Source organism: Ambystoma mexicanum, chromosome 14 (genome assembly GCF_040938575.1).
Source record: "Ambystoma mexicanum isolate Mex_15411 chromosome 14, UKY_AmexF1_1, whole genome shotgun sequence".
NCBI lineage: Eukaryota > Metazoa > Chordata > Amphibia > Caudata > Ambystomatidae > Ambystoma > Ambystoma mexicanum.
The window spans coordinates 171,656,095-171,675,747 of NC_090940.1; the positions used below are offsets into that span (position 1 = coordinate 171,656,095).

At 45.0% G+C, this 19,653-nt stretch overlaps 1 protein-coding gene across 2 annotated transcripts in view; it reads right to left on the reverse strand.

The window, feature by feature from the left end:
* Nucleotides 1-19,653, reverse strand: part of ITPKA (inositol-trisphosphate 3-kinase A) — a 716,275-nt gene that overhangs the window by 421,563 nt on the left and 275,059 nt on the right. For both annotated transcript variants that reach the window (XM_069638830.1, XM_069638829.1), the window contains exon 2: nt 5,403-5,502. In XM_069638830.1, coding sequence (XP_069494931.1) covers nt 5,403-5,502 — 100 coding nt within the window. The remainder of the gene's footprint in view (nt 1-5,402; nt 5,503-19,653) is intronic.

Below are 19,653 nucleotides of genomic sequence, written 5' to 3' on the forward strand. Positions count from 1 at the left end.
GTGTGCACAACAGAGAAGTGGGGGCTATATGTGTTTGCTGAGAGGGGGCGGGCACAGTGAGATCGAAGGGGGTGAACGGGGCGGACCACTTTGTAAGAAAAAGGGACCTTGTCTTCTCCCAAAAACAGGAACGCACAATGCCCCTTGGAAACAGGTCCGAAAATGGGAGTTGGCATGTTTTGGGCTTGCTTCTAGGAGCACTGGGCTTGTGTGGAGGAGACCTGGGTCTGGCGCATTGCAGCAAAGACATGCATGCCAGAGTATAGCGAACCAAAGACACGGAACCTTCCTCAGAAAAGTTGAAAACGTTGCTAAGAACACATGCCCCCAACCATACATGCTCAGCACAATTGCCCCCAGGCTGCGATTCTAACAGAAGATGGGCCTAGTTCAAACTCGGCCACTATCGCACTTGGAGTACGGCAACAGTTCGCAAAGGACATTTGTCTCCTATAGAAAGTAATCAAAAATATACTCATAAAATCGGTTTAACCATATTCGACACACACTTGAGTCCCTTCACTGGCTCCCATTGGGAAACAACGTTACTTACAAGACGCTACGCATGACCCACAAAGGGTACGGTGATACAGCCCTAGATACCTAAGCGAGACAATTGACCACTGTAGGACTATTGGTAACCTAAAATCTGCAATGGCAGACATCTTCACTCCTTCTGTCTATATGCAAAGTTGCTACAGAGGGAGAAGGCTGCCACCACATTCCTTGCATTAGATGTTATGTTATGTTATGTTATTCTAATTTATACTTGGGAGGGGTTAGTTCATGGGTTTGAGAGGGAAAAGCGCAAGAGAGCTTTGATGATGTGCTGTTGGTAGCTTCCGTTCGGAAAAATCATTCACTGTGTGTGCAGAATTAACTGAGCGCAACCATGAATCTACAAGGCCATGAAGCATTCTTTATGCAGCCGAGACCTAGACTCTCCCACCAGGATTCAAGGCCCAGAAACTGCACCTTGAATCATGAAAGCAAATGTGCTAATGCCAACAACATGCTGTGCAGTCCAAGCCTACAAGGCAGGACCTCAGCACTTATTTATTTATTTGGATTTATAAAGCGCCCAGCGGCCCAGAGGCATTGTGGCGCTGTTACAGAATATTCACTTGAAGCATGTTGTGACATTTGTTACATAGGAGACAGACATTAAAATGACAGAGTAGACAGTTGTTCCAAGGTTACAGAGGAACAATGAGGGGTGAAGTGCAGCAAGGAATGGTTTAGTTAAACAAATTTCGTTTTTAGAGCTTTTCTGAAGGTTGTGAGGGATTCTTCCTTTCTTAAATTCAGCGGAAGGGAGTTCCATGCTTTGGGGGCTATACTTCAAAGCTGGTTCCAACAGCTTTGGCTCTGTTGAATGTTGGGACTGAGAGTCTATGTGAGTACTGGTTGCATATTGGTCTGTGCCCCAGAGCCTGGTGTATTCTTTCAGCTAGGTAGGCTGGGGCGGTCTGGGCAAGGTATCTGTGCGTGATTGTGAGGGCCTTGAAGGTTATGCGCTCTTTGACTGGGAGCCAATGGGCATCTTTTCTTGCCTGGGAGATGTGCTCTCTCCTGGGGATGGTGAGGGCAGCTCTAAGGGCGCGGTTTAGTGCAGTTTGCAATTTGCTGATGTTATTAGCGGAGGTAGCTAGGAGCACTGCCTTCACTTTCTATCTACCGCCCCCAGGAAGAGAAAGCATTCACAAGATGCATTGATGTTACTGGCTAACAGTGCCCAATGGTCTTCAACAAGAAAATGCTGACAACAACCGGTTTGATCTGCTCAGTGAAATCCACTTTCATCACAAAAACACACATGTGGTCGTAGGATATGTACAGCGTCATACAGTGATCTCACAGACCGCATTTCAAAATACTTAATTTTGTTCGACTGAATTTGATTGACTCAATAAAATACGCTCATGTACGTGCATATGTGTGTGTGTGTGAGGGGTAGGAGGTGGGGGACGCAGTGGTAGGAGGCATGGGGTAGGGCGGATAGCAGGGGGGACCCAGAGACGTCATTTCACCAAAATGCCACATAGCATTGTTTCTTGGTGTTTGTTTTTAAACCCAATGCAATGACTTGCGATTTTTTCACGTTTATAGTCAACCGGTTGACTGAAAGATAAATTTGAAGAGAGGACAGCAGTCTTTGAAGGCCAATTTCTGTACTGTCCAGTAGTACCACGTCATCTGCAGAAATTACGTGGTTTAGGTGATTTCCGTTCACTTTTGGGGGAAGCACCTTGTTTGCTCTAATGCTACTGAACGATCAGCTATAAAGAGTTTAAATAGTAGGGCAGCTAGGGGACAGCCTTGTTTCACCCCTTTGGTGATTTGTATTTCCTCAGTAAGTTCCCCTTCTGCATTTAAACGTACTCGAATGCTGGTATTTGAGTAGAGTGCCATTAGTGGGGCCAACAGCTGATTTGGGCAACCCCAATTTTTTAGTTTTGTCCAGAGGAGTTCAAAGGAGTTGGCGGTTTATACTATCGAATGCCTGTTTTAGGTCAATGAATGCCAAGAACAGCCTTTTCTTCTGTCTTATAGCATTCAGTTTGGCCAAGTTTAATAGCACCAGGTTTAGTTTAACCCCGACACCTTTGGTGAAACCTGTTTGTCTATTATCTGGTATCAGTGAGCCTTTGGCCCATAATGCAATTTTTTTTTGAAGGAAGGTGGCAAATATTTTCCCCATGCTGTATAACAAAGCAATGGGACGATAGTTCTCTCGGTCATTACGGCTTCCCTTTTTAAAAATTGGTACCACCACGGCACTAGTCCATGAGACAGGAATCTTTTTTGTCATGGCTATATGCTCAAATAATATTGTAAGGAATTTTGCCCAATTTTCTTTGTTTGCTTTTAGCATTTGATTTGAAATGCCATCAGGTCCTGCGGCTCGTGAGGTCGTCAGTTTCTGAATTGCAAATTCAATATCTTCAGCTGTTTCGATCACATTCCAACTCCTTCCTACCACCAATGGATCAGATAGCATATTGGCTTCATGGTGGATAAATACTGCTGTAAAGTGCTTTACCCAACATGCAGCATTCACTCTGTTTGATAGTGCACTCATCTGGTTTAGTTTGCCAGAATTTATGATTTGCCAGATGTTATGGCTGTCTTTTTGGATTAATAGTCAAAGCATCAGTTCGGCTTGTTCTTGAACTCGAATGCTATTGAATGACTTCAGCCAATTGCGATATCGATGTCATCTTTCCCTTAGCAACGACTTTAGATTTGATCCACCAACTTTCTTTATCTCCTTCAAATCCTTTTGTAATTGTTTCTTTGCCTCGTATAATGTTGGGCTGAAAGGGTGAATATTAGAAATACTTCTTGCTTTGGACTTGTTTGTGTAGGTGTATTTCTTCAGAAGGGATATATATATTCAACTTGCTTGTTCTGATTCAATGTTTGAATATACCCAAGTGTTAAGATGTCAATCTGCTCACTATTTATTCGCAGTCTGTTTTGAGCATTGTTAATGCTTAATCGAGGTGTGTGTATTTGCGGCCCTTTTCATTTGGGTTTTCCCATGATAGCACCAGCGGATCGTGATCGCTTTTGATCGACTTTATTATTGAAAGCTTTGTAATGTGGAAATGAAGACTTTCCGAGGCCCAGATGTAATCAAGGGTTTTTGCGGTGTCTCCTCGGTGCCACGTGTCTGCTGAGGGTATATCGCCACTGATTGAACCATTCAGCATTACACAATGTAGCAGCATTAGTTGATACTCCCATTTGGTACCTCGATCTGCAAACTTTGATGGACATTTGAGTATCTCACATGGCTTTCGCCCTTTTACTTTGTTGAACCATGTATAATTTAAGTCTCCACACACTATTATATATGGTTCCACAAAAGTTGCATGGCAGTTGTCTATTTCCGTTGTTACTGTCTGTATGAAAGCAAACTCCGAGATCATCATAGGATTCCAGTATGTGTTCAACAACAACAGTTGTTGTTTGGTTGATTTCCCATCTTTTGCTTCAATTTCTGTTTGCAGGGTTAGTGCCTGTACAAACAAATTTGGGTTTCGAATGTTTAGCGGTTCCCATCCTGATGAGTTTTTTACCATGGTTAACAGTCCAGAAAAGGGACGTCCGAACATATTTTTTCCTGATGTGTTTAAGAATACCATGTATCCGTCACTTGATGGTAACTCCCTTAACCACGTTTCTTGCAGACAGATAAAGGTACTTTTCAGATCCTGTATGTCACCGTCTTGAAATAGATGAGCAAATCCACGGGTGTTCCAGGATGTTAATAGTTGGGTCATACCTCTTGACCCTACATGATCCTAGACATGGGACTTGGAAACTTTTGTTTCAGTTGGATAGTCAGATTGATGTTTCATCTGTTTCCATAAAATGTCTCTTTTGATGTTGTTTGAGGAAGCCTTCTGCTTACCCTCATTTGTTTCTATGAACACTACTAAAATATGGTTAAGGTATCACTGTAAAGTGATATACATTACATACAAGAATGGATTACCATATGTATCATTAATATCAGTGCGTATAGGCCCATATTACCAAATGAATGTGAATGCAAGCAGACTTCCAAGACCAAATGATAATGATGTGTTCTTACATAGCATTTACGCTTAAGTGCTTCATATAGAACAAATATACATACACTATCACCCAACCTGTGTTAGTACTCATTTATCAACCTCAGCAGGATGAAAGGCTGAGTTGACCTTGCCGGGAGTTGAACCTGCAACCTGCAGATCACACACACATTGCAGCAGCAAGCGCTCAACCCACTGAGCTATCTTACCACTATAGCTATCAGAAAACCATCCACTCCAGAACCAAAGAGCCACATGCTACTGGCCACAGCCCGAGAGACATTTTAGGGTTAGCAAGGGAGACCACTTGGGCAGCAAGGGAGCCCTCAGGGGTCGCAAGGGCGACCTCTGGCAACCCCTAAATCACGTCCATGGGTGGACACCCAATAACATGCGAAGATTGATTATAATAAGTTGAGCAAATAGAAACCTTCTAAATAGGAGTCTGGGTTACAACGGAGAATCATGTCCCACGCATGTGAAAGCGCAGCGTGTTTTTTTACTACACATTGCCCTCACACATGGCCTGTCCTTTGCTTCTAACCAGTAGGAATTTATCAGCCTAGTCCCTTTTCTATTACAAACACCAAGTAGGGGAACACAACAGGACTTGCCAGGTGGGTTTTACAGCTATGGAGATGTATTGACACAATGCAACATGTTCATTTAGGGTTCCATGCAACCATATCTGAACTACGAAGCCCCATAGTCGGGCAATATTGGGGTGCACTTTTTAAAAAACATACACCCATTTTTTGGTTGGGCTAAGAATCGCAGTGCTCCACATGATCAAAGGACTGCTAATACTTGCAACCTTACCTGTGTGTCCTGCCAACTGCACCCAGGAGTAGCGGCTTTTGAAAGGGCTGATGAGGGAGGTTAGGTTCACAATGGTCTTCAGCTTGTGCCAGGATTTGGTCTGCAAGCAGGAAAAACAGAGAGACAGGTCAAATAAGCAACCATTGCTTGGAAGGGAGCGCTGCTCTTCAACGTTGGCGGTTACAACACAATGAAATGCACACGCCTATGGAGTCAGAAATTCACAATGACTGATGCAAATATATTATTTAAAATAATATGCACACAACTTCCAAGAGGTGGGGGGACCACATGGCTCCATGTCACTGCTATGCAGGAGTGGAGAATAAACCCCAACTCGGAAACCAGATTTGTGGAATATTTCACCCATTAGGGGAACCATTTCTTGGTTGTCAACTCTTGGATTTGAGGGTTCCAATGAGCACAGCTCTGGGGTGAGGAAAATTGGCCTTGCCAGCTTAAGCGAATGAATGTGAGGCAGCCCAGCAACCGCCAGTTTCAATGTCTGGACTCACTCCGCTGGAGTCCACCAGTGATAGATGAGAAAGGCAGGCTATGCCCTATCACAGTCAACACGTGGAGATGAGGAAACTGAAGGACAGGGAAATTGAATATGCCCAAGATCACACCGCTCCAGTTAAGAAGGGAAGCCAAGATTGGGATGCAGATCTTCTAATTCAGAAGTCAACAACCTGGGACATCACTACATCACTCCCATATCACATTCATCAATCAATTAATCAATCATCATGTATTTATAATGCACACTATCATCAAAGGCATCATGGCACAAAAGGATACTAGAAGGGAGACGTCAAATTACGCGAACCAAAGGGTTTTTAGTCTACGCTTAAAAGGTTCAAACTACACGGTGTGTCGTGCAGCCAGTGGCAAGGTATTCCAAAGCTTTGGGCCAGCAACAGAGAATGCTCTGCCTCCCAATCGCTCTTTACGGTAGCTGGGAACCTTCAATAACGCAGCAGCCGTGGATCTAAGATGAAGCTCTGAACAATAGCATTGTAATTTGTCCTGTAATGTATTCATGTATTTATTTTTTATTTTTGTAAAGTACTTTATAGTGGTGTCCAGTTTACTTTGATGTCTTCCCACATTTGTCAGATAAGAAAGCTGAAGGAGATGGGGGAAAGCTATTTGTCCAAGATGAGCCAATTATGTCTGACATCATTGCTCTGTAAGCGGTGGTGATGTGGATGTTATTGACTATTGCACTTGAGAAAATATGTTTAAAGTGCAGAGTTTGGCTCATAATTAAAAAGGAACCTTGGTGGAAAAAGCCTCCTAAACTGCCTCAAAAAAATGGCAATGCCTACTTGCCTCCGTACTGAGCTCACACTTGGTCTCAAAGTGGGAAATATTTAACTGTGATCATGGTTTGTAGGAAATTCTAAGTTAGGCAAAATATTTTGTGCGCTGCTGCTATGTCATGTGCCCAGTCCTGGGAGTGCATTCTGGTGCATTTGGTTTGAATTAACCTACCTAAGAACAATGCTGTGTAAATAGAATGGCAAACCATTAGAACACACACCCACGTTAGTGGCTGTGTAGTTATGGTTAAGTTGCTGTTTCCATAGGAAGAGCACTTTTTGGGCTGCTTATACCTTCGCTCCCCCTGGACGAATCCTTACCAAACTTTGCAAACAAAGTACATGGCCCACTCTGAATTATTTTGCAAAGCTTGGTGATGTTTGGTCCAGGGGGGGGCAAAGTTATAGGGGGGTCCCAAAACGTTTTTGTTCCCCCATAGACTGAATGGGGGAAAACTTTCAACACGGCTACAGGCCAAACCGCTGGACGGATTTGCACCAAATTTGAGGCAGTAGCAGGGGCTTGGGCGCAAAAGCGTGCTTTTGCAAATTTTGTAATAATCCATCCAGTAGTTCCCTTAAAAATGATCAAAAAGTATGTCTCTAAAAATGTGTGATATCTATGTCCGCTCCACGGTCACACTTCCCTGTTCGCTCCGTGGAGAAGATTGCAATTGGCTATTCCGTGGTGTGCTGCCCGCGACCATGTTGTGCTTTCACTGATTGGTTGTGGCACAGCAGGAGGTGCGTCGTAATCATTCGATACGTCCACCATATTTACTTTGTTTTCTGTTGAACGCAGACATCGGCCCTAACATACCTAAACGAAGAAGGCACCAATGCACTTATAACACTTATGGAACATTGTTTCGAAAGGTGAGCATTAATGAGACATGGTAGTAGAAAGTCAAACATTAAAGTATTCTTGTCAGCACTGTCATAAGGTACAGTGGGACTTGCTAGTCATTGTAAGAAATGAATTTACTGCGTCCATTTCACAATACATAAACAGAATTACTGCGATCAGGCTGGCGTCCTACTGTTTGAAATCTCAGCCAGCCACCTGTACTATTTCGTACACACAGCCCTTCTGCACGTGTACGGAAGTAGCGGTTCTCATGAATAGCCGCTGATATGTTGTTGCAAAATGAGAATGTATTTGCATTCGGAGTGAAGGCCACTGCATTTTCTCTTTTCAACACGAGCTCAGTACGACCGCATATTTGTTGACACCCATAAGGATCCCTTGTTTATTAACCTTGAGGTACAGGGAAAGAGTAGAAAGAATGTAGGGAGTAACCGTTTGAAAAACATATTGTTTGATAAGGTTATGCTTCAAAAACGTTTGCACTGACCATGAGAAATTAGTTCCTGAACAGGCAGTCTTCCACCTACACTAGTGTCTGACTACAGCGAATGCAATGGAGGTGCTCCACATCATGTAAGTGTATTTTTTCCGCCTATATACCGAATTGACGTTATGTTTTAGTTTGTAAAAAAAAAAAATATTTTCCCTAATGATTTACAAGTTGTATGTGCTATTGCAATTTTTTTTCTATTATGGACATTTCACATTGTCGCCGTTTGTAGGGTGCCACTACATTTCCCCAAATTAAAATAATATTTCATAAAAAAGGTATGTGTTACAATTTTGTTTTGTGCACAGTTTGTGCACTGATACACGTTTCATTTCCCCTTCCACCGCACAGCTACTTCCAAACAAAAATTGTATTATTAATAACGATGTTCCAGCTTTCTGTGCCGTTCAATTTATTTTTCCAATTATGGACATTGCACATTGTCGCCGTCTCTAGGGTCCCACTACATTTCCTCTTATTGAATTAATTTTTTACTGAAAATGTTATGTATTACAACTGTGGTTTATCCAAAGGTTGCGTATTCATACATCTTTTAATTCCCATTTCCTCCTCAGATACTTCCTTCCCTAGTGTGATTGTCACGGATTACAGATGCCCAGTGACGGCTTGTTTAACCGTCAAATGCAACTGTTCATAACCGGCTGTCTGAGCGTCATAATTCACTGGGATTATCGTGTGGGCCCTCTGTGTCCCTAGGGTGCTGTCGCTATAAGAAGTAACATTCCATCCTTTCTGGTGGTGTAGATCACAGCGGTTGACGTCGTCTTGCACATCAATGTGGGAGGAAAACGACTACTGTGGCGGCAACGCTTACTTTCTGTGTGTGGAAAAAAACAATGTGACCTTTAACATTCTCATTGTTGACCAAAGAGACAAACTTAATACTTCTTTGGAAAATTGAATAGTGCCATCTTTTCGCACAGTTCATTGCGAAACAAAACTACTTTACTATTTATATAGGGCGATGATTTCGCTGAGTTTATTGTGAAATAAAACTACTGGACACATTTTTAAATGTTAATGTTTTCTTTACAAATGTACTCTCTGTTTTCACAATGTGGCATGCTACGTTGCAGGTCGTAATGTGTTTTTTTGTAGGTGCTACATCACGGCACGTATGTCCATATGGACGCATTTGTTTAAGCTGCCAAGGAACGTTATGGAGAAAGGTACTCCATACCACTTGCATTGGATATAGGAGGGTCAGGCCCATATCATATGCATTAGTGCCGTCAGGCCAATTTCTGTCACCGTTAGCCCAATTTCTGTCACCCAGATGCCCTATGCACAGAAATGTTTGTACAATAATATATGGTTACACCCTCCCAATACACATATCTTCACACCTTTCGATCTGTGTCACTTAAAAAATTATGTGTCGAAAGGTGAGTGGTAATGGTGTTACATCCAGTATTTCTGACGTCATGGCGCTTCCATCACAGAGTTTGTTTGGCAATTTATGTCAACGTAAGTACACTACTCCTTTGTTTTTTTTACACACATTTTTATAGAAAAAAATTAGTACATGTACAACACATGTATGTAAAGGGCATTGCCAACACTGAAAAGCTTTGTGTTGTGCATGTGATAGTCTTTTCATATTTAACAAGTGTCGTAATCTACATAACAAATCAACGGTACAGCTTCCGTCTCTGAGGGGTAGCCTTTATGTATGAGTAGTGGCCACAATGTCGGGATATGGCTACTGGCCTTTACTGCAAGGGAGAAAACATTGCATTGAGGTCGTCATGTCCACCAGGGACTGCCTTTCTGGTAAAGGCCTTGCTCATAACCACACATTTATCAAGGAACACAAATGTGGTGCTGCCATAACGGTAACACAGTTTCTTTTTTGCTTTGTGCAGTCTGCAATGGAAAGTGAAGAAGGCTTTCTATCCAATGCCTGTCTTCCCTTTGTATGGTGGCCATCTTGAAAAAGGATTTGTTTTCTTCAGCCGGGAACGCCGGAGGCATTCCGGTTGAAGACAAAAAATCCTCTTTCTTGGCACCACGGATTACTGCTGTAAAATCTCGATTGCCAATGGCATTCATCCCCCACACTTTGGAGAGGAATGGGGGTGAATGATCCAGAAACGTTGGTATGCACTCTTGCTTATATTGAGTTGCACACTTGCATAGAGGAGTTCTGCGCCGGAAAATGTGCAGTTAGAAGTTCTTACAAGAATACCCAATGTACTTTCGCACTATCAACCAGTTACACATGTCATTGTGAAGTGTGTATGACAGTTCGAACACGCCCCCGTGCTGTACGTCAGCATATGATAATGTGGAATTCTTCGAAAGGTGGGCAGTTACTTCAAATGTTCCTTTACAGTCGTATGCTTATGTGTTACTATTAGAACCCCGATAAATGTAGTCGAAAATTTTTGTTAAAGTAATGTTATGATGCATATATACTACTAAAAACCTATGGCATTCAGTTAAAAAAAACTTTGTTACAGGGACATTATGGTTACGTTGCCCTCCCAAAAACCTGTAAAATTCACTACAAAAAAAACTTTGTTGAGGGAACGTTATGGTTAAGTTGCCCTACGAAAAACCTGTGCACTTCACTAAAAAAAAAGTTCGCCCTCCCCATTGTGTTTCAAATTAAAAACAAAAAACCCTGAAATTCGCCAGTTATGGCAGACTGAGCCCCCTTACTTGCCATTACCACTGTGCACTGCTAACACTAACACCCAGAACATGAAAGATGTCATCTCAAATGTCACTGATGACATCGTTGACGACATCACATGTTTAGCCTATTTGTTTTCGTTGCCTGCCATATATATATATATATATATATGTACACTAAGTAAAAAAACTTTGTTAAAGGGATGTTATACTTCACAGTGAAACCAAAAAACACTGCATATTCCCCCATTATGGTAAGCTAAGCAACCATAACCGCCCGCACCACTGTGCACTGCTAACACTAACACCCAGGACAAGAAAGATGACATCACAAATGTCATTGAGGACATCAAGTGGGACGGGTTTGCGAAGAACGATGGTAGAGGGTTGCCCAGAGCAATGCCAGAGGTTAAGATTCATTCAAAACCTTCGAGCCATCACCTCTTTGTTTTTGCTTTGTCACCCTGAGTGGGACGGGTATGCCCAGACGTGGGTCCCGTGCCTGCTGGGCCTAGAGACCCAAACTACTCCTCCCTGATGAGGCCCAACAAGGCCAAACATGTCTGGGGATGCTTGTAGTGTCGTGCAGAAAGGATGTGACCAAGCAGTGCAGGCTGGACTGCCCCTTTTGGGGTGGGACCAAGCCTGATTTGCATATGTTCTTTCCCCTTTAGTAATGGCTTAGCAGGCGAAGAATAATGGTCTGGAGGGTGCCCAGAGCAATGATATGGTTAAGATTCATTCTAAACCTTCCAGCCATCACCTCTTTGTTTTTGTTTTGTCATCCTGAGTGGGACGGTATGCCCAGACGTGGGTCCCGTGCCTGCTGGGCATAGAGACCCAAGCTACTCCTCACTGATGAGGCCCAACGAGTGCCAGAGTTAGTTATTTCTAAACCTTTCCGGCCATCACCTCTTATGTTTTGCTCAGATACGACAGACACAATTCTTGAATTTTACAAACAATTACATTTTAAACTGGCTTCATAGGAAGGTGTGTGTAGCAATTGCAGGGTGTGGCTTCTGAGACATTTGGTAGCACACACACTGGTATGCCCTGTGCTCTGTGCTTGCCTAGACTAGTGCCCTCATTACAAGTGTGGCAGCAAAGGTAAAACAGGTGCTGCTTACAGTACCACCTCTTTTACTGCTCCACCGGCTTGTGGGTTTGGAGACCCATTCCCAAGAAACCGGTCTTCTTGGGCATAGAGGAATGCCCTCCACAAAAAGTTGGGCAGAGATGATGGCAGAATTCCGCCAATCTCCAATGGCGTCCAACGGGAACTGGTAATGGGGAATAGGAAAGACATGCCATCATGCGCACATGACTGCAATTGGGGGCAACCGTAAATGGGTTTGGTGATTTTAGCTATGGGGGAGATAACTTTTCCAGTGTAGTAGGCAGTATTGGGTGTGAAAGACATAAGGCTGAGAGGAAGCTGAGATAAGGGAGAAAGAAGGACTGGCTGTCTATATAAGTCTAACCAACGTTCCTCTTTCCATTTCCATGCTTCTGACTTCAATATCATGGGAATCAGTGTCTTGATAGAGGAAAATCACATGTTAAAAGCATGCTTTCAATATTTCCACATGCTTTTTCCTCTCCTCTATAGTGCATTCGCTTTGTCTGGCAGAACAGGGAGCACAGAGCAGGATTTCCGGTTTGACCAGTCCCATCGTCTCGGTAGGATAGCTCAGGGGCAATGTGCTCGCCTTATGATATGGCATTTATAACGCGCCTATACACAAGTGTTTCAAGGCTTCTGTGTCGCCCAGGAATCAAGACGACACGGAGCAACACAGGTTCGATCCCCCGGGTCCGCGCTTAGAAACCTCTGGGTTTTAAGTGCATTATAAATAATCTATCATATCATCTGCACCGGCATACAACTCTGCATGCATTTATTCCATTGTGATGTTGTCATGCTGGCACAAAACCATTGGATTACTATGGAATCCTCCTGCTTTTTACGCCATCTATGCACAGCCGTATTCCATAAGGATCCATTGTAAACGCTGCTTGCCATGCGGAAATGGCAGGGGAATTTACCCAATCAGTTCTCTGATTCCACCTGTTTTTTCCTCTTTCTTTTTGCACTTCGTAGTGAAAATGACAACAATTTCACGGAGTGCTCCTGTTTGCACGTAGGTTGAAATGTAACAGGTCCGCTGTGTGCAATTTATGAGGTTCTGGAAATCGACAATATGACACTTCTAAATGGCTCCAAATACGGGGATTGATTCTAACTGCTGGCCTCAAGAAACGCCGGAAGCCGAAATGCGCAATGCGCGCGCATGTTGCACCCACCTACTTGATTTTTGGATTCGCGCATTTGGGCACCCGATCATGATCCTATATCATTATGATTGAGAAACTCACCGAGCGGCGCAAAGCGTGCACTCAGTTTTGTATCAATGACTGTCCCACGGGTAATTGCAACACGGCATTGGCTCCATGCAAGTGGGCCCTACAAAAATCCAGTAAATAAATAAATAAATAAATAAATAAATAAATAGATAGGGAAGCACTGCTTTCTCTTTACACCGCGGAAAGGTACAAAATGGAATCCAACAATTTCCTCCAATATGGCATGTTTTTTTTATGCACACCAATTCAGAAAGAAACAAGAATATACTGTTAAACACATTTGCTTATTTTTTGTGAAAACTGATCTATTGTGTTAATAAATCGTTCAATATGTAATCATTCGCTGCTGATTTACTAATGATTCTTTAATAGAAAAAGTGGTGGAAGAAGTGGAGGACGAGTATGGGGGACGGAGTGGAGCGTACCAAGTCAGTTTACCATTCAAATATTCAGCGGAACACACCATTGACTATTGCAAAAAAACAGAGGGTTGGTTTGGAAAAGTGTATATTGAGGTAACAGGGGCGAGGGGTGGGACTGGGGGTTAAGGCAAAGCAGCAAAGGGGTTCCCTCTCGAAGATTGCAAGAAAAATGCAGCAAAAACTCCACAATAAAAAACGAATCTGTGGTGAAAAAATGGGCAGCAAAAGCACATGAAACTGCAGTGCAGGAGTGGCTTAGGAGGAAAAAGAAGATGCTGCTTGGATCTGTTAGACAATGGCGATGTTATGGGTCAAGGAGCTTGAAAGCTCCCACGAGGACTGCATGGGTGCAAAAACAGGAGGTTTGGAAATTGAGGAGACCTTTAACTCCTGCAGTGTGGCTGTGATTGAGAGATGCATGCATGAAGGCAGCACAGCCGATGTTAAGGACTGCTGGTGTGCCAAGTGCCTTTGAGGCATGCAAGCGTGAAGTCTTCACAGTCAATGTTGAGGACTGCTGGTGTGGCGGGTGCATTTTAGGCATGCACGCGTGAAGGCTGCACAGTCAATGTTGAGGACTGCCGGTGGGGCGGGTGCATTTGAGGCGTGCAAGCGTGAAGGCTGCATAGTCAATGTGGAGGACTGCTGGTGTGGCGGGTGCATTGGAGGCATGCACGTATGAAGGCTGAACAGTCAATGTTGAGGACTGATGGTGTGCCAAGTGCCTTTGAGGCATGCACGCGTGAAGGCAGCACAGTCAATGTTGAGGACTGCTGGTGTGGCAGGTGCATTTGAGGCATCCAAGCGTAAAGGCAGCACAGCCGATGTTAAGGACTGCTGGTGTGCCGGGGGCATTTGAGGTATGCAACCGTGAAGGCTGCACAGTCAATGTTGAGGACTGCCGGTGGGGGGGGGTGTATTTGAGGCATGCAGGCATGAAGGCTGGACAGTCGATGTTGAGGACTGCCGGTGTGGTGGGTGCATTTGAGGCATTCACGCATAAAGGCGGTGCAGCCGATGTTGAGGACTGCCAGTGTGTTGGGTGCATTTGAGGCATGCAAGGGTGAAGGGTGTACAGTCAATGTTGAGGACTGCTGGTGTGGTGGGTGCATTTGAGGCATGCACGCATGAAGGCGGCGCAGCCGATGTTGAGGACTGCCAGTGTGGTGGGTGCATTTGAGGCATGCAAGCGTGAAGGCTGCATAGTCAATGTTGAGGACTGCCGATGGGGCGGGTGTATTTGAGGCATGCAGGCATGAAGGCTGCACAGTCAATGTCGAGGGCTGCTGGTGTGGCAGGTGTATTTGAGGCATGCAAGCACAAAGGCTGCACAATCAATGTTGAGGACTGCTGGTGTGGTGGGTGCATTTGAGGCATACAAGCGTGAAGAGCGCACAGCCAATGTTGAGGACTGCTGGTGTGGCGGGGTCATTTAGCCGAATATAGCTGTCCTTCCGTGTAGAATGGCAGAGTGTGGAGTGAAAGTGGTCTGTGGTGAGCGCTGTTCAGTTGCAAAGCAATCTGGTGTTTCTACTGAGAGACGAAGTGGAGGTGGAATGTACAAGTGATCCCGTGGGAGGCACATTTGCGGACATGCCTTTTAGTATTGCGGATACATTCAGGAATTGCTTCAATCATACAGTGTGTGCATGCATAACACAATCAAGGACAAGTGGTGTGCTGGCAAACAATGCATTGCTCGTGCTTTCTGCATAGACTTGCATAATAGCCTGGCATTTAAGGGGTTAAAGCACACCAGGTCCATTAATATTATTATTATTTTGGTATTTATTGAGCGCTGACCTAGCTTTGGGATGCAACAGAGCACTTTACAATCATAGGGGGAAGAACAGGGGAGGGAAGCAGTGAAACAAGAGAGAGGGGAGCTACCAGGGGAGCCGGAGGGGAGGGGGTGGTTTGGTGGCAAGGGATCTACAAGCAATCAGGAGTGGAAGCAGATCACCCAGTCTCTGGTAGGCTGGGCAGTGGAGGGCGTGTGGACCCAAGTGTTCAGGCTGGCCCAGACTGACGCATGGAACAGGCAGGCACTGGTCTGTCAGGCTGGTCCATGGGGCCTTGCCCTAGTGCGAGAGCCTGGCATGGAATGCACACACACACACTGGGTCTCAAGGCATCCACGATTCTTTCCTTTTAATCACAGAATGGATCTGTGCTGTGCAACAAGGACAACCAAGGGGTGCTTGAAGATTGTTCTGTGCTTGTTGAGATGCTTCATATTTCGCTCATAGCTTCTCTAGTCATCCACTTCTGCATCACCTAATGACCTCTGCTGCCCTCAAAATCATCCCAACCCTTTCTAAGTATGATGACACCTGGGCCCAGTTACACACTCCTAGCAGAGGGGAAAAGCTGGTCTAGTGAAATTAGCATATTCTTTCAATGCATTTTGACAACAGGGCAATGTTTGCCCCAGTGCCAATAACTATTAGCACCAGGGCAGTCTTTGCACTAGTGCAAAAATGCATTAAAAGAATATGCTTTCTGCTGTAGGGCAACTTTTACCCATTGCGCTCACACTCTGTACGTTTGCACTTGCATCTGTGGAATTTTTCAGAAATATAGCCCTGAGTGGCAGATGAAATCAATGCTTCCAGGCAACGTCCAATGGAAACATGCAATGCATGATTGCACTGTGTGCTGTGGCACGTTTCATCCCTGTGTAATGCTTGGAGAAGGTGAGAGCTGCCATGTTGTGACCGACGGGGGCGGACTGGGAACCAAAAGAAGCCCTGGAAATAATGTTCTGAGTGGCTCCATAATACACACTTTGCACAAGCCCAAGCCTTTTCCTATGGGAATATTTGGAAATAAAATAGGTTACCACACAAAAGAGGCCCAGCGTGCAGAGGCCTACCAGGAAATCTCCAGAGTTCCATATAGGCCAGTCCACCCCTGGTGACCGATCACTCACGACTGATTAGAACCACCTGCCCATTTACCATGTGTACTCTTCTGAGTGTCATCAAAATCAAAGTCCATAGCGACACCTGTGGCCAAAGGGAGATTACACAGAATGCAGCAAGCATCAAGGAGATGCCACCTGCTCCTGTCAATTTCAGTGTTGCAATAGTCACGTGATTGTTCTGGTGCTCTGGTCCTCTGTACCCACAGCTTTCGTGTTAAAATCGTGGAGCGTTTTAGGAACGTCACGGCTCCATCCGTTAGGCTTGTACTTGCCAACCTTGGGCGCTAAACATGTGGGCCTGGGAGAGGGCGCTGCATGAGACGTGCCTCGGGGAAACGTAAAAAAGATCATTTTGAATTGCCAAATAAATGGCTTATTTTTACCAAAGCAAACACGCATAAGACTGCAAACGGACGCGTGCTCTGCGGCTCACAATACCCAGTGACTGCCTCCTTATTTGAATGTATTTTCTATGCAAGGTAATATCACATATCGGAAATGAACGGTTTTAATAATTTGTTTATTTATTTTATTGGGCATTTGTATGCATCGAGATATTGTGTTACAAAGCGCCCACAGGGCAAAGGGAAGCGGACATGGTAACAGAAGGACAATGGAACGTGACAAGAGTGATGAGCAAAATACCAAAGCGGTCTTCTCGTCCTTGTGGACATCCGTAGCGTACAAGTGCAGAGAGTGAGAAGGCACAGGGGAAGGGGGTAAGTGCTAGGAGTTCCACAGAGTGGGTGGGGGGGAGTGCCAGAGTGCCAGTTGCAAAGGTAGCAGGTGAGTGCCAGAGAGCCAGGTGCAGGGCAACAGGTAAGCGCCAGGCAGTGACCACATAGTGGAAGAGGGGTCACCAGCCAATAATAAGTGCGGGCCTGTGAGACAACACAGGCCAGTGGTCCCTGAAGGCAGGTGCAGGGGGAGGGCGAATGCTGCGGGCGATTAGACAGAAGGCCAGGACCCAGAAGGACGCATAAGGGCCCAGGTCACCCATCACAGCGACTGTGGGCTTTAGCACGGGAGGGAGAGAGGCGAAGGAGAGGAAAGCCTTGAGGTGCTTGCAGAACTTGAGGCGATCCGGCTCAAGACGGAGAGAAAGGAGGAGGCTCTTCCAGAGGAAGGAGTCAGCCGGGGAGAGAGAACGGCCACCCGCTCTCTGCTTACCAAAGGGCTTGGCAAGCAGAGAGTTGGCACAGGAGGATCTGGGGGTTCAGGAAGGGGAGTATTTGGTGAGAGCAAGTTACAGATAGCGTGGTCCCAGGCCGCATACAGCCTTATGGACGATGCAGGGGAATTTAAATGTGATCCTTGCAGCAACCGGAAGTCAGTGGAGAAATGTTACGGTCCCTGGGCTTGAGGCCAAGGATAAGTCTTGCAGCCCTGTTATGTATTAGCTGCAGGGGGCCGAGAGAAGGGTTGAAATTGAAAGAATTAGATCATTTCAAAGCGATTTGTGTTTTTCTTTAGTCTTTATATGTTTTGGTGCCTATTGCATGTTGTGAAAAAGTGCATTTACAGTGATGCGAATGACAAAACTGCAACATGGCACCGCATTTTCCAAAGGAGCAGAATACATATCAGATGCATGCACATAAACTGTGACATGTGTTTTGTTTATTTCTTTTTGGGGGGATGGGTGCTTTGGTCACGTGTATTTGGAAATGTTTGCAATCAGTCACTCAGCTGTACACTGATAGTAGGCATACTCCCACAAAGAGATATTAAAGGGGATGCCATGGATGGCCTTGCATAATAAGGAATAACCCCCTTGGCCCCCACCCCCACTGTAAGGTATTCGAATATTGCAAGTCACTGTGGAATTCTGAGACCAAATAGACAAAGGAAGCTAAAGGCCAAGCTTCCTTATAAGGTCATAGAATATCCTTCCTTTTTGCGGACAGCAGGGGCAATTTTATTCCGCATAGTACATGCCCATATGCTGTCCTGTCCTTTAATATCTGGCCTCTTGCTCATCTAATATAAGAGGTATCACGTAATATTATCCCCAACAAAAATATCGCCGTATATATGGTCATCGGGAACGGCCATAGGCGATATTTTTAGCGGGGATAATATTTGGGGTTATTGGGAGCGGGAGCTGCGGGGGTGTCCCCCGCTCCCTTTAAAATAATACAGGGGTTGCGGGGGTGCCCCCCGCAGGTTCCCTGCCTTAATATCGCCGCAAAAATATGGCGATATTTTTGTATGGCGATATTTTTGCAGGGATATTAACACATGGAACCATGTAAGAGACCTTCCAGTTGTTGATCCATGTTACAAATGCAGGATCTGTTTGCATTGAAAAGTGAATATTCAGCTTCTAATGTATTGCAGAAAAGTAGTTTAAGCTGATTAGAAAAAAAGCGATTGGAGGGTTTTGTGCTTTAAAATAAGTATGAACATGCAGCTAGATTGCTGCCCAGTGCGTTTACCTGCAGCAGTTCGCAGGATAGCCGCCCTGCCGTAAACAGCTCATTATTATTGACCGGCTCTAAAGTGCCCCAGAGAGAAACTTTGCCAGCGAGGAGCATGAAACGTGTGTCACAGTAAGTGCTGCAGCGCCAGCTGGCATTCTGCTCTGTGCTGACGCAAACAGCAGGTGTTATGCCATCACAGCTCAACTGCAATAACTGATCACAGGGCGGTGGTGATGTCATCTCCTTATTACAGGTCAGCAGTGACGTCACAACGGGCCTCCAATGTGGAACGCGTTTACAAGCCTTTATCCAGGTGTTGCGGGCGGCCATGCATTATAAATGTGTTATTGTTTAATCTCCAGTCTTGGGCACTCGTCTGGACAGCGCTCATCTATACAGGAGAGCTGGCCGGGTTTTAAGATGCCAGTTGGAGCCACATGGGGTGCAGGAAAAATCAGCTGGCATTAAGAGGGGGCAGCGGGCAGATCCTGCAGGCATTTGCAGAAGGGGCAGCTGTCTAGAGCCAGTGCCCAGGACCAGTGGACCTGGAGTGGAAGATGACGCATAGTGAACGATAGATACCCCTGCCAGCTTAATAACTAAAGGTTGCGCAATGGGTCTACTCCGCACGCAGATGCGCGGTGTATAAACCACCTTTGCTCCCTAACGACAAGCAAATGCTCCCAACAAAAGAAGAAGGAGCAAAAATTCTCTCAACCCTAAATGGGAAAGAAGTGACCTATAGGCGCCTATACCCTGCTTTCACCCACAC